The sequence below is a fragment of the Heliconius melpomene genome, chromosome 13 (genome assembly GCF_056956725.1).
Source record: "Heliconius melpomene rosina isolate 202511_hmr_F chromosome 13, ASM5695672v1, whole genome shotgun sequence".
Lineage (NCBI taxonomy): Eukaryota > Metazoa > Arthropoda > Insecta > Lepidoptera > Nymphalidae > Heliconius > Heliconius melpomene.
Window position 1 is genome coordinate 3,723,562 of NC_140401.1, and position 14,982 is coordinate 3,738,543.

At 30.2% G+C, this 14,982-nt stretch overlaps 1 protein-coding gene across 1 annotated transcript in view; it reads left to right on the top strand.

Moving 5' to 3' along the window:
- Positions 1 to 9,051, top strand: part of GV1 (nuclear protein GV1) — a 29,020-nt gene extending 19,969 nt beyond the window's left edge. Inside the window, exons 2-5 of the mRNA XM_085196489.1 lie at positions 3,714 to 3,785; positions 5,396 to 5,577; positions 6,261 to 6,651; positions 6,847 to 9,051. Of these exons, the coding sequence (XP_085052615.1) occupies positions 3,762 to 3,785; positions 5,396 to 5,577; positions 6,261 to 6,651; positions 6,847 to 6,900 (651 nt within the window). The 5' untranslated portion in view covers positions 3,714 to 3,761 and the 3' untranslated portion in view covers positions 6,901 to 9,051. The remainder of the gene's footprint in view (positions 1 to 3,713; positions 3,786 to 5,395; positions 5,578 to 6,260; positions 6,652 to 6,846) is intronic.
- The last annotated feature ends 5,931 nt before the right edge of the window (positions 9,052 to 14,982 follow it).

Sequence of the window (14,982 nt, forward strand, 5' to 3'; positions counted from 1 at the left end):
GTCCTTTTTCCATAAAAAAAAAAGACAATGATACTTATATAATGGTATCACTGTCTTTATTATTACTGACCTTTCGGTTTTCACATACATTACATTTAAAATAGCGAACGACCAATCCCATTACATCAAAGCAATCAATTAAACGAAAACATTTACAGTACTTTAGCATTCCCCCAGAATTTAAAGTATCAACCGTCAATTAAAATAGCATTAAACTCAATACAATTATTTCACTTAACTAGAAATTATATCTAATTATATCTAAGTACACCCAGCACCATAATTTAAGCCAGTAGTGGTGCCGGTCGTGACTGTAAACGCGAAAGGTTGTAAGTTCGATTCCCATTTGAAGAAATTAAATATTTCCATTTTTTTACCTTGATATCGATGCAAATCGCAACACGTTATGCCTACAGAATTTGGTGGAAAGTGGAGAGTACAGTGTCTTAGCCCTCTGTCTATCCTGCTGTGTGCGGGATACAGCGTGAACCTAAAATATATATTCGTAAATAGAACATCGGTAATTCAATAAATTCTTTATACATATACAGAACGTCAATTTGCTAGTATTAGTTTAATTTACAAGGGTCGCATTCCACGGTGCGATTGATATCTAAAATTAGTGAAGCGGTAAAGTCTAATATTCGCCAATCAACTATCGGTATTTCAGTCACAGTTTACACTGCTCAAATATCTTAAATGAAAATATTTTTTTCAATCTATAAAAGGAGAAGGATTTAATTCTCGAGTAAAATTATATGTACGTATTTTTAATAATGATAGTAAAGTATTAAGATTTTTTTTCTACTAGATAATTAAGTATAATTATTTAGTGGAAAAATTTTGCTTAGCATCTTAATAATATATTAAGCCTAGGAAATGATTGTTTGTTAGTATGGAATTTTAATTAACATAATTATATCTGTCTTATCTATTTATCTCCTTTAGTTGTTATAATAAATAGCTTATTGCATTATATAAACGTATCAATGGCCAACAAGTAGAGAATATCTAGAATAACTCTTACTAATATATATAATACTTTTCGCACCCGATATTATACACGAAAAACCTAAAACTACGATTACGATAACGGAATTTACAATAATTTACTTCAAAAATAACACATCTTAAATGAAATGATCTAAACCGTAAAATTAATTTTGTAATATAATTATGATGTAGTAAGGCTAAGTCGTAAGTATTCGTGATCGTTTAGGAAATTTTTGCCTTAAGTAATAACCATTCGTAATAAGCTTTTACGGAACAATCAATTGGCGTTGAAGTTCATGGTTTAAGTACGCAATCACACGCGATTAGAATTAAGCAAAACTATGAAAAATCAATTTTATATGCAAATAAAGACTCGAGATAACAATTTGTACATCAATTGGTTTGTAGCTATGCACATATTAGATGAACGATTGTTTCAATTAGTAATTTATCTAATATAATTATCTTAAAGCGCGGCGTTGAGTTACGCCACTAAACACGTAATGCTTTGAAAATTCGGCGGAAAGTGGGGACCGAGTGTTAACACTAGGTTCCCTTTACTTATCCTGCTATATGCGGAAAGCGTGAAGCTGAAAAAAAATCATGTATATATACTTCATAATTATGATTTATAAACTTTGTTTTTTATTGTACCTATACACTATAACTTATATATAAAACAGTGAATTATTATTTTGTACTTCAACTTTAGAAATATATATCCACTATCCATATTCTTTTTAGTGGATCACATTTTAATATTTTATTTAAGATGCGAATATTTATGAAACTTGCATTGTTATTATGAATATAATAGCTCCTTTGCAGAACCTGTCCATATCTAATATGCAAGCTCGTGAATTGTCCTTCAATCTATATATCTCGATTGCATTATCTGATGCGAACATCCACTACTTACTGTTTACGTCGACACGTGCTATTTCTGAGATATTAAATTATTATTGCTTAACTTTCAATAGCTTCAAATTTAGTTAATACAAATGACGTGCCGAACATGGAAATGACATGTATGATTAAATAATATGAATGACGTTTAGCGTAGATGACTTAGGTATAGCGCGCACTAGTGATTTTTGTCACCGTGACTGTTGCGTCACTGTCACCATGTACATTACACTAAATGAAGGTGCGCGCATTTGGATACGTGACAATTGGGTGACTTTTTGTCTGCGGAGGACGGCAACACGCCGGTGACGCAACTGTCACCGCGTCCATAGATTTGTATGCCCGTGCGCGCATTAGCAACTAAATGTCACTTCGTTCCCACTCCCCCTTGCGGTCGTCCATACTAGTCGTCTTCCGCATAAACATGAAACAGCAGCGTGTTGCATTACAGCACCGAATTTTTATTTCAAGAATGGCGTCAAGTTCATCACCAAGGCAAAACGTGTGTTTTCATGAAGATAAAATAGACAATGACAATACTGATTGACGAAATTGAGTTGAGGCCATTGCTCTATGACAAATGAAAAGTTGAAAGCTAATATTTTCTACGTTTGCTTTTTTTTCTATTTCTTAATATACGTGCACAGACAACCATCTCTTCGAGATCCATTTTATCAAATGTAAAAAATTTCGTCACTGTCATCGCAAGTGCGCGCAGTCGCGAAAAGTATGGTGACAGGTCAGTGACAAAAAATTTATTGTCACCGTGACAAAAGTCACCAGTGCGCGCTAAGCCTTTATCTATATAATTTTCACTATGAATTAATTTTTTATTATAGTTTATTATATTATTGTTATATTTATTTTTAGCTTAACGCTGTAGGCAGAGGGAACCTAGATTCATAACCGATTTCAAATTTAGTTCTTCTTACAATAAAAGCGTAACGTAGAGGCCAGTTGTCTGCTAGCGCCGATGCGACTGCTTGTGAGTTCCATCATCAGTCGAGTCAATGCCTCCAGAAATCGTTGAAAAATGGGGACGGACACTAGGTTGCTCCCTGCCTACCCTGTATAGTTCAAAAAAAAATCTGAGTAAATTTATGATAATTTCTTATATTATCCATCTTCTAAGCATTGCACCACATTGTTACAAGTAAACAGTCCACTCCATACAGATATAATCGCGTACGTACGCATAACACTTATTGTAATGAAATATCAAGCTCCATTTACGCGATATATCGCGATAGAAGGAGATCATTTACCAGTTCACCTTTTTACAAGTTTTCATAATCACTTGTAATATAATGACGGTAGTTGAAACATGATAAATTGTTACAAATTACTTATTTGTAGGTATATTTGTTATGCTTGTCGGTTTTCATTTTGTTTTTAGTTACTCTAAATATTGATATACTGAAGTGGATATTGGAGATATTGGTTTTAATAAAAGATATAGTGTAAATTTACAGTTTTGATTATTAAGTTAGCCTATTATTTTTTTGTTTAATAGGAGAGATTTAAATTTAAATGCTTAGAAAAGTTTTTTAATATTATTGTAATAATTTACTATATGATTTAATTATTAATTTAATTAATTGTTTTATAATTTTTATAATATTTAACTCGGTCAACTATTTCTCATGCAATGCATTGTTGGGGAAGCAACTATAATATGCAAAATATGGTAAAGCATAAAGATTACCTTCATATTAGAAAAAAATACAATTTAATAAATAATTATTATGATAGTATCTGAATTATATAAATTACAGTTATCGAAAATCGTCTAATATAAAATTTTCTTGTTTCAGATTTGAAAGTTGCATGACAGAGTAGCACACGACAGCGATCAAATAAACATGACTCTTCCGCTTAGCTTCCGTGTAAGTTTTTTTTTGGGTTATTTTTATTTCAAATATCCCAATCCACAAGTACTAAAAAAAATATGTAATAAATGTAAATTTCTCTATTGTAATTATACTAGGCCAATATCGATCGAAATACGCTTTGAATATGCAAGACCGGCGCATGTTCACATACTGAATTAATTTAACGTAATTATTTCAATTAGACCGTTGTTCCGCTAAAAGGTAGAATTCAGAATGTGAATGTAACATCCTTCATTGTGATAACGCATTTGATTATATCGAAACACTTTAAAATCCCTAGAACTGAACCTATTGCTAAATAATTTTGCACGGTGAATTAACTTAAGCAATTTAGAACTAAGATAAGCAATAAAATCATCAAGATAGTTTGATAAAGCGTAAGATTTATTAAAAACGATGGAAATACGAGGCTATGAATAGATGTGTTAATGTAGCAAAAAACAATGCTAATTGCAATAGCTGTAACGAGTGTGTCTGAAAATTTTTGCGTTAATGGTAGCGGATTCGATCTCCGTTTGAGATAAAATATTGCTTCACTTACCTTTAACATCATAATAGTCTTGTTATTTATATGAAACATTGGTAAAAAAATTACAAAACAAAAACATATAAACTGTAAGTATTTTTTGTACCAATTATCGTTGAGTTAACAATTCAAAATATTAGTATAATATGTCTTAGCTTTGTGAACCATTATCTAGTTAAGATTATCGTTCTAGTACAAAAGGCTTTAAGACAACATTTAAAAGCATCATTTATTTAGTAATCATGTAAATTTGTTTCGCCGCCCACATTTCAACACCGAAGCAATAGTGTTACGTCGGTATTCAGTTCATTATTGGACGTCTGTATTTGTAATAAAATTGTTTGATGATAGGAAGAGAAGCGTGAGAATAGATAAGTGATAATTCTTAATGCTTCCAAGGCTGTGAGACTTTTTTTTGGTTCAATATAAATTAATTTATGTTAGTTTCAATGGTAGCTTTAAATCTGTACTATTTTAAAATCTCACGAATTAATTATCTACTCGCACATACATATATTTCAAAGCTATTATTTTAGATGAAAATAACTATAAATAAGTATGTATAACATTATAATAGATGCATTAAGATGTCAAAATAGCAACTTTTCATAATAGAGATTGTATGAACGCTGTAGTGGTGTTACGTTCCATTTCAACACATTTACTTTTAGTTGACGCTGATAAATAGATAGTTCCTCAATCATAATTTGTTATATGTAAACTTCCGATATCGAAACGTGTAGATAATATATTATGTAAAGTGACGCCATTTGGCGCAGTGGGCCAGCTTCTGTTTGTTAAGGCAAAGATAGTGGGTTCAATCTTCACTCAGGGGAATAAGTATATTTATTCGACTGAGCTTTACCACCTATATTGTTCTTGACACTACCTTAAAGAAGTTTTTTTAGTTATGCAGTATATAGCGCCTCTGGACCTTAAAACCCTCTGTCCCTCTCTATCTCGTTCCCCTCCCCTCTCTCCAACTTTTAACTGATAACCATTTACATTCAGTTGCTATCAAACGATCGACTCTCAAATTAAATAAAATGTTAAATAACCCATAATTTCCAACCCCCAGGTGTTAACTTGCCTGTTGGTGTACGTATCTTGCGTACACGCAATCAAGGTGACGTTTGGCACTAAGAATGGGCCGATCGAGCCGCCGACGCCGGAGCCGCTGCCGCCGCCGCAGCCGTTCCGCGTGCCCGCTCCCGTCTGGGAAGAAAGATCTGATGATTCACCAGACCCTAATGCCCATTGGTAATTGTTGGATGATATTTATATGGCACAGTGTGTGACTGGAAACGCGATGGGATTGGGTTCGAATCCCATCGGGAAAAAATGAATATATATCCATTTCCTTGCTCTGATATCAGGATAAAGCGTGGCGTTGAGATCCGCTACTAAACTCGCAATGTTTCCAAAACTTCACGTAAAGTGGGGAATGGAGTGCCTCAACGTTCAAAGGTTACTCCTGCCTTGATATATGTATGAGGGTGCAGCGTGAAGTTAAAAAAAATAATTATGATATTTAAATTAAATATAATTCCACATTAAACAATGTGATTTAGGTAAAATTGACATTTTGCATACTTAATAATAATATTTTGCTTTATTGTCAAGTTCTTGGAATTATTGACTCATTATTATTATTTATCATTACTTACTATATTATTATTTATCATTACTTTGTAATTTTTATGTAAATAATATTATTGACTAAATGTATAATATTAAGGGCCGAAAAGTACGTTGTCGTCAATAAAAATCATGACATCAAAATTCCATTAACATTTAAAATCAATTGCTTATTTATGAAGATTTCATATATTTATGTATCCATATGGGAGTCGGTGACTTCTATGTTCACTTTTATGAATGTAATAAATGAATAAATATACCTTATTGGTCGTTAGCTAAAATAAATATTCTTATTGCTACAGGAGACCTCAACTCTTCAAACCTCAGCCGAGATACACTCACATTATATTCGCTGCACCAGCCCCAACACAGCCACCCCAAAACAATGCGTTGCGCTTCGTGAACGCGTACAGACCAGTTCACCAACCGATCCAGGCACAACCTATTAAGGAATATTTCACTCCATCCCAAATCCTAAGTTCACAAAGCCTACCAGGTATCGGCCTTCGGTACTTCGTCCCAGCCTATATTAATGAACTGCAAGCTAGGAAAGAAGAGAAGAAACAAGAGGATGCTAAGCACAATGACATAGAAACAAACGACGTAAGCGGACCTAATAAAGATTCGAGCTCTGATCTTCTATGGAAACATGAAAAGGATTCATCGAAAAGATACTTAAGAAATACTTTAGAAGTAAGTCATTAAATATCGTTGTTAGTTTACATTATAACGAATATTTTTCAAAAGAAAATAACATTTTTCATGTAAAAAAATATCGTAACTGACCCTTTAAGATATATTTAATTAATAATAGTTATTAAAAAATAAAATTAATAGTTATTAATTATTTTGGAAGTGATTTATAATTTGTAAATGTTTCTATTTTAGGTCACAGCAAGACCAATCTATGTGTGGCCGGAGTACGTGCAACCTAGGCATTAATATGAATTAGTTTAGTACTTCTCTAGGTTATAGCTTGTGTAAGCACCACAGAAGGCAATGTGATTTAAAATGGAGAGGAGATAGGAAATGCCAGTATTAGATATTTTATATATTTCCTTGAAATATGATAGTTGGGGTGAAATATTACATTATTTTTACAATTTATTTGTACGTCAAGAAGTGAACAGATAAAAATATGTTGCATGGCCTAAGTCTCACCAATTTCAATTGACATTTAGAAGTAGTACTTTTCCTTTTTTGCCTTACATAATACAAAGATTTTTTTTAACATAATTCAATATTTCATATTGAATAATTTTGAAATATGATTTTTACATAATAGGGACAATAAAAAACATGTTTCATTAATTTGGAATGCGGTGATTCACTTTCGTTGTCATTTTTGTGTGTTTTAATTTTTTCTTCAATTATATTGTTACTATAACTTGCTTCGATTCAATTTTTTAGATTGTTCTAATTGACATTGCCAGCTAGGCCTGAATTATTGTTTTAATATGTGATCTTTTAGAAAATACAAATCTTAGGATCAGTTGTACGTTCGTTCCATTTACTTTGCAAAAAGCTTTTTGTTTTAGTCTGTAGGATATATGTAAGAAAATCGAACTAGCTGTGGGATTTCGAATTATTGTTTATAAATATTAATAAGGTAAAAGTGCCAGATGTTTTGAAGGTTATTTATAAAATATTCCATATATTATGTTTTTTATTTATCATGTTTATTGTTTTCCTTTTCAAGAAATAGCTGTTCTGTTCTCATTTTTTATTTATAGTTTATTATACCGACTGTATTTTTTGTGCTGTTGGTATATAGATCGTTATATAAACATAAAATTGTATTTAAAATATATTTATATCAGTATCTCTTATGTAGAAAAAACCTCCTTTGTACAAAAATATGACGTAATTAAATTGTATTTTTTATCATGAAAATTTAAATAAATGTTTTATTAGGTACTTGTTTACGACTAACCGTCAAATTTATAAATAACCTATTTAAATATTCTTAGATTTCAATATATGCAAAATGTCAGATGTATTGTCATATATTTTATATAATTTTAGTAATTTATGTGAAATCCTTTTTTATCTTTTTATTCCTAGAAATGATAATTGAACCATTATGTTTACAGTTTAATATGTGATAAAAATCTGGCCAATTTCTTATATTTCTTATAATTTAAATTTAGTATATTCGAAATACTTTTACAAATTTTGTAATAAAAACAAAACAAATCTAATATAGTGGTTATAGATATAAAGAAAAATTGTTCCATATGTTCGGTTATTTCACGGTAAATCATATTGTCGTTACCGAAACGGAGACCGAGAAATTATTATTAAGTACGAGAAAAGGCTTGTACACATGTATGCATATAGTACCTATATATATGATAATAATAAAAAAAATATAATGTTTTTTTTATATTTTAATGAAAATAATAAGACAGTACAGTCTAAACCCGACGGGTGTGGGATCAATTTTCACTTGAGGGAATGCATTATTTTCATTTCCTCGCACTGATAAATACAAGACAAAGCTCGGCGTTGAGTTCTGGAGTTTGGCGGAGCGTGGGGAAACCTGTGGGCTAACACTAAGTTCCCTCTGTCTAACCTGTAATATGATTCAGTGCTGATACTGAAAACCCTAAAAAATAAAAATGAAAGGCAAATTATAAAATATTTATAACAATTACAACATTAAAGCACATGTATATAATTTATGTTTTAAATGATTTTTTATAATAAAATAAATATTAATTAATAAACAAAACCTATTAAAATGAGGCTGATAATGTTTATGAAATAAAAAACACATGTGTACAAGTCTTTTCTCATTATAAAGGTAAGTTTGTAATGATATAGCGCAAATAATTGTTATAGTTTGGTTTTTTTTATCAATTTTTGTTGATTTCAATCTTTTTACGACTAGTGCGAATGTTGTTACAGTTTTTGTCATTTGATTGCTATATTATATTATATAATATCTTTTTAAAATTTTATTTTTTCATTGAATGAAATCATGATTACAGTTGTTTCTGTACAATTCATATTGTTACTATGTATATAAAAGATTTATAAGTAAAATATATGCTTGTAAATATGTAAAATAAATAAATTTTATAAATAATAGTTGTTTTACTTATGTATTTATATTTAATAGGATCAAGTACTCGAACTTAGTTTGATCCAAACTACGGAAGAGGATAACACAATGAATGTTGTTTTTAAATATTGTAAAAATACAATATTAAAACTTTACACAGATCTTCATATTCGTTGTAATTTATACATATTTTATATTATAACACACGCATTTAACCTCAAATTAATTTCAAGTTGAAAGCCTATTGAGATTCATAAGTTAATACATTTTTAAGTAATAAAATATGCGTTACGTTTTTGAGGTCAAGGAGATTACAAAAAACCTTCCATGATGAGGCTTATTTAAATACATAATATAAAAAGATTACTAAAATTATATTACATATATAATAATATAAGCATCAATGATTTGTTGATATTTGATTTAAATATCAATGTTACTAAAAATATTTTATATTTATAAAATACTTTGTACACTAATAAAATTTTACTGAAACACTAGGTAGAATAGAGCATAGGTAGGTTTTAGGTTCTTTTTCATCCACCTTCCAAGCATTTTTTTTATGTTCACCTATATCCCGCGCATAGAGGAGTAGGAAGTGTCTTATTGGGAATTTAGCGTTAAGTCACTCTGTTCCTAATAAGGCACTTCCATTCCCCACTTTCCGCTAAATTCTGGAGGCTGGAGAAAGTTTCATTTCCTCGAGTAGGAATGGAGTCCACAATCTTCCCGTATACAGTTAAACGTTTGTGCTGCTACGCCACAAAGGCCTTTAAAAAAGTGAGAACCTTTCAAAAAAAATATGTATCTTTCTTAAAGTGTACAAAACACTATTTGATAAGTATTATTTATTAGGACACAAAGACAGATCTCGTACATTTTGCAATAATCCGTGTCAGGCAATTATACTTAAATTTACATTACAGTCAGTTTGTCTCGTGCCGCACGTTCCACAATTCCAAGTAGAGACGGGTATTTTACGAATATATTATTACATCGTAACGACACCGTAGAATAGGAAATTATATGAGTAGCGTCTAATATTCGCAAAAGTCCTTTTAAATAAAAATTGCACAAGTGATTCTAAATGTTTATATTGTTATTATATGGTACTAATGTTTAGTGGAGTGGAGTCTGAATGTAATGCGATAGTTGTGGGATCGATGCTAGCGCAGGGGAATGGATTATATTAAAATTCCTTTCAATAGACATGACGTAGACAGCTAGTGAAAATCATTAAAATTATTTACGAAATTTATTTTATTATTCATAGACCCTATTAATAGACTAAAATACATACATTATTTTAATATTAAGTGTAGTAATTAGACTTAATAATTATTTAGATAAAATAAAATAGAAGTTTTCTAAAAAAAGGAAGATTCATAAAATATACTTGTAATAACTCTGACATTCAAAAAGTCAAAAAATTGGGGCTGTGTTTTTTAAAGGAAATGTAAATAATACTTAAAAAAATAATAAAGTAAACCAGAAAAATAATAACAAGAAAATCGAAACGTTGTGGCACAGCGGCACCGGATCTGACTCTAACCATGGTGGATGTGAGTTCGATTATTATAATTTTTTATCTCTCTAGTATCAAGAAAAAGAGCAGCTTTGTTTTGCTACTTAACACATTATATCTCAGAAATTAGACGGTAAATGGGGAACGAGGTATCCTAACTATCTTCGCCTGACACTATTATACCAAAATACAGTATAAAACTAAAAAAAAAAAACAAATATCTCCAAATCTAAATTTAACCCAAATAGTCTAATAACTTTTAGTAGGATATAGATGTAGCACCTCAGTTTTAGCAATACGTTATTTAAGATCTAAGATAAGATAGCTTGCACTTAATGATGCTGGCATTTGCATTGAATGCGATTCGATCGCACTCACAATCGGTACAAAAAAATAAATCTAAAAAGCTCAATCATGTTTACATTTAAAGTGTCATAAACATTTAACATTTAAAAATGTTTGACATTTATACTGTAATTAAAAAGTCTATGTTAGATTAAATACGTTATTATAATTCTAGGAAGACATATTGTAGATCGTTCATTATAAATATGAATTTTAGTTACGTAAAACACATAAATTGCCTTTTTTCAGTTTACTTATATTTTTGGGATTTGTTTAATAATAATAATAGTTTTTTGTCACATTTTTAAGATAGTCAGACGATAAAATTTAGTATTAAATTTGTTATTGTTTAATTACATCAAGGAATTATATCTCTATATTGATTAAAATATATATTTTAAATATTTAATAAATATCTAAATCCCTACTTGAAGAAATTATTCTGGAGTCGAGGCAAAGGGCGGCGCCAGTCCACCAGCCAACATGAAATGCCTCCAGAATTTTGCGGAAAATGGGGAACGGAGTGTCTTAACACCGGGATCCCTCTGCCTACCTTACTGGTAAGCATCATACAGTGTAAAATTAAAAACAAAAACTAAACACCTGTATTGAAAAGCCAGAATACATAATTATAATGTACCCATATGTTTCCATAGTCTCATATTAAATTTAGCCGCCCGCCAATGAAAATGTTCAATTTTCTCCTTCAAGCGGAAGGTATGTATGTAAAAGGAAAAAAATATGACTAAGCGATTATCTTGGTGATACTATTAGAAGATATATAAGATATATATGAAATATTATCCCACATCTTTTAAGAATACACTAAAGTTAAAGGCTAAGTAATTATTGTATTTAATTTATAATTATAGCTACCATTTTTAGGGTCCCGTACCTTAAAAAGTAAAAAAGGAAACCTCCGAAACCAAAGTGATCCTATAAATCACTTTGTTGTCTATCAGTCAAGACCGTTTATCTTGGACCTAGACAGACATCTCTTTAATTGTTTATCTATATAGGTGACCTAGCATATCTAATTCTTTTTTTCAGTTGACCCGTAACATCAATTATGTTTCTGTTGTTCATATCTTTTGGCTTTAGTTTAATTAAAAATAATTAATTATTTTTGATATCTTTAAATAGTTACATGGCTGAAAATAATAAGTGATGTGTAGTGTAGTATTGTTTCGAAATATATTTTTTTATATATATCTCTGATACTTTAGAAGTACTAAAATAGGTGTGTGTAATCAAGAGGCGAAGTTTCAAAACCTACCTAAAAAATTTACCGCTACCTTAAAAATTTAATAAATTTTCTAAAAAGTAAGAATCTCGCTTGTTTCTCATTTTTCATCATTTATTATCAACATGACAGATAGATGCGGGTAGTTATGATAATTAATTAGTTTGGACGGAACAAAACAAAAAGTTATTTAAATTATTACCCATAGAGAGTTATATGGTAATGGGCACGACAGGTTCAAATGAGGGTGGCTATTATGAAGTACGTATAATGCTAATTTTATGATAATTTTGCCTTACTTTCTATTAAATTAAAAAATAAAATGTGAACCTGATAGTTTTAAAAAAAGAAAAAAAAAATGATTTCTTCAACATTGAATAAAATTTTTATTAAAAAATAAACAACACAACTTTTACTTTCAATAAAATATACCAACACTTACTTTCAATAAAAATGTAAGTGAACCTGACCTTCCCAAACATTTGACCAGTAAAGCTTTCATTCAAAGAAAGTGAATCAGGTACCAGCTACTATTATTATAATTAAAATTAGAAATATTATGAATTGATAGAACATATTAGAAAAATTATTTGTGCAGCTATAATAAAATATGTGCTAACATTGTAAAAAAAACTATTTTGCATAGAGTTTTTGTATTACCAGGGCGAAGAGATGAAAATATTAAATATTCCATTTCCTTGAGTGGGAACCAAAGTCATATTTCTAATATCCTTTAAGTCCTAACGTGGTTATATCACAGAATTAAAAATGTTGGTATTGAAAAATATAAAATGTATCGTATTGTAAGTTAGAATCTAAGCATTGCGATAAATTACATTCATTTATTTCATCTAAAACGACGCAACATCTATCATCACTTGAAAAAAAATTAAAATTCCAATTCAATTATAATTTAAGTTATTTAATAAATCTAATAGCTACCCGTATTTAGTGATAAAATCACCATAACGTGTTTCCAGATAACACTTAGAAGCATCGTTAGCACGCACAATAGAAAAGAGTACAAGGTCCGGCCGTTGCATAAGTTGCATAATTAGACGACAAACATAAAAGGAGTAGTGATGGACCGAAACGAGTTTTTAGTTGAACCACGGCCACCGTGTATCTTCAACTAGCTGACCTTTAATTATATATGGTTTAATTTGTTTATAGCGTTTATAATGTGTTATATTAGAGTGGATAATATATGTATGTATTTTATGTTTCTATATAAGTATACTTAGAGACGAAGTACGGTAAATGGCAAGTTATCTTGGTTTGATATAGAAACTTACAGTAAATTATGTGATAAATTAAATTTGTAGGAAGAAAAATGGAATAATCTTTAAATTTTACTACTTTAAATATTATTGTAAAACGTAGGGAAATATTGTACATTAGTAATATACAAAACAGACACAAAACAATGATTAACAAGCAGTTAATTATATCTTTCTAGACTTTTGTGAAATAAGAATATAAATAACTAGCGGACGCGCGCAGCTTCGCTTGCGTATTTAAGGGTGAATTCTAATAAGCCATGAAACATGTGTTCAATGAAATATTTTTAAGAGTCTAAATTTCAAATTTTATAAAAATCGATGGCGATTTAAAGATTTTTCCATACAAACTTTCAACCCCTTATTTGCACCCTTAGGGGGTGAATTCTAGAAAACCCTGAAACATGTGTTCAATTAAATATTTTTAAGAGTCTAAATATCAAATTTTATAAAAATCGGTGGCGATTTAATTTTTTTTCCATACAAACTTTGAACCCCTATTTCATCCCTTTAGGGTTAAAATTTTTCAAACTCCCTTCTTAGTGGATGTCCAGATTACGAAAGTAAACTTTTGTACAAATTTAACGTTTCTACGCACAGCGGTTACGGCTGTGCGTGCGTCTTACCTCAGTCAGTGAGGACAAGTCCTTTTATATATATAGATAATAGGCCATCGTGGCTCAGAGCATAAGGGTTCGACTGTACGCGACGGTTGTGGCCTCGATTCACATTCGGGGGAATGAAATATTTAATATTTTGATTTCTTTCGCTCTGGTAACGAGCCATAAGCACGGCGTTGTTTTCCGCCATTCAACACGCAATGCCTGCAGAATTCGACGGAAAGTGGAAAATGGAAGTGTCTTAATGGAAACGAAGTATCCTGCTGTATATCGGCTAGACAATATGAAGTTAATAAAATATATAAAGTTAGGAATATAATATAAATGCATTTTTTTTTCTTTATTAACATGGATATACTACAATTGACTATAACGTTCTATTCTATTGTTTTTATATGGAATTTTAATATGACGATATAACGTTACAAAACGATAGGTAGTGCCCAATTTGCGTAACTCTATAAGAAAAGTGCAGGTCCAATAATGCAACTGACTTAATCAGTGTTTATATAAAAATAACAATTGAGTTCAGTGACTTCGCAACATAACTTGTACTATCACTATTTGGACACAGTATTTTAAATAGCATGTAAATGTTAACCCACTTTCGTGATAGAATGTTTTTATAGATACCATCGTTAAAGTACTTCAACTAGTAGTATTTATAGAAAAAAGTGATAAGAATATAATTTTAAACCAATTTTTTTCTTTTAATTTGTGATAATTTTCTGTTTAAACGTGAAAATGAACCCAATTTCTTAGGGTTCTGTAACCGAATGGCAAACAACGGAAGCCTTATACATTCGTCTAGTCTGTCTGTCCTTCCAACCGTATGTCCCTGTTACCTTATTTGAATGTATATATAGGGAAATTTAATACGCTATTTCAAACGTAAGATGCTAGTTCAGAATTATATCAATTAATGAAAATTGTGATATTTTTTA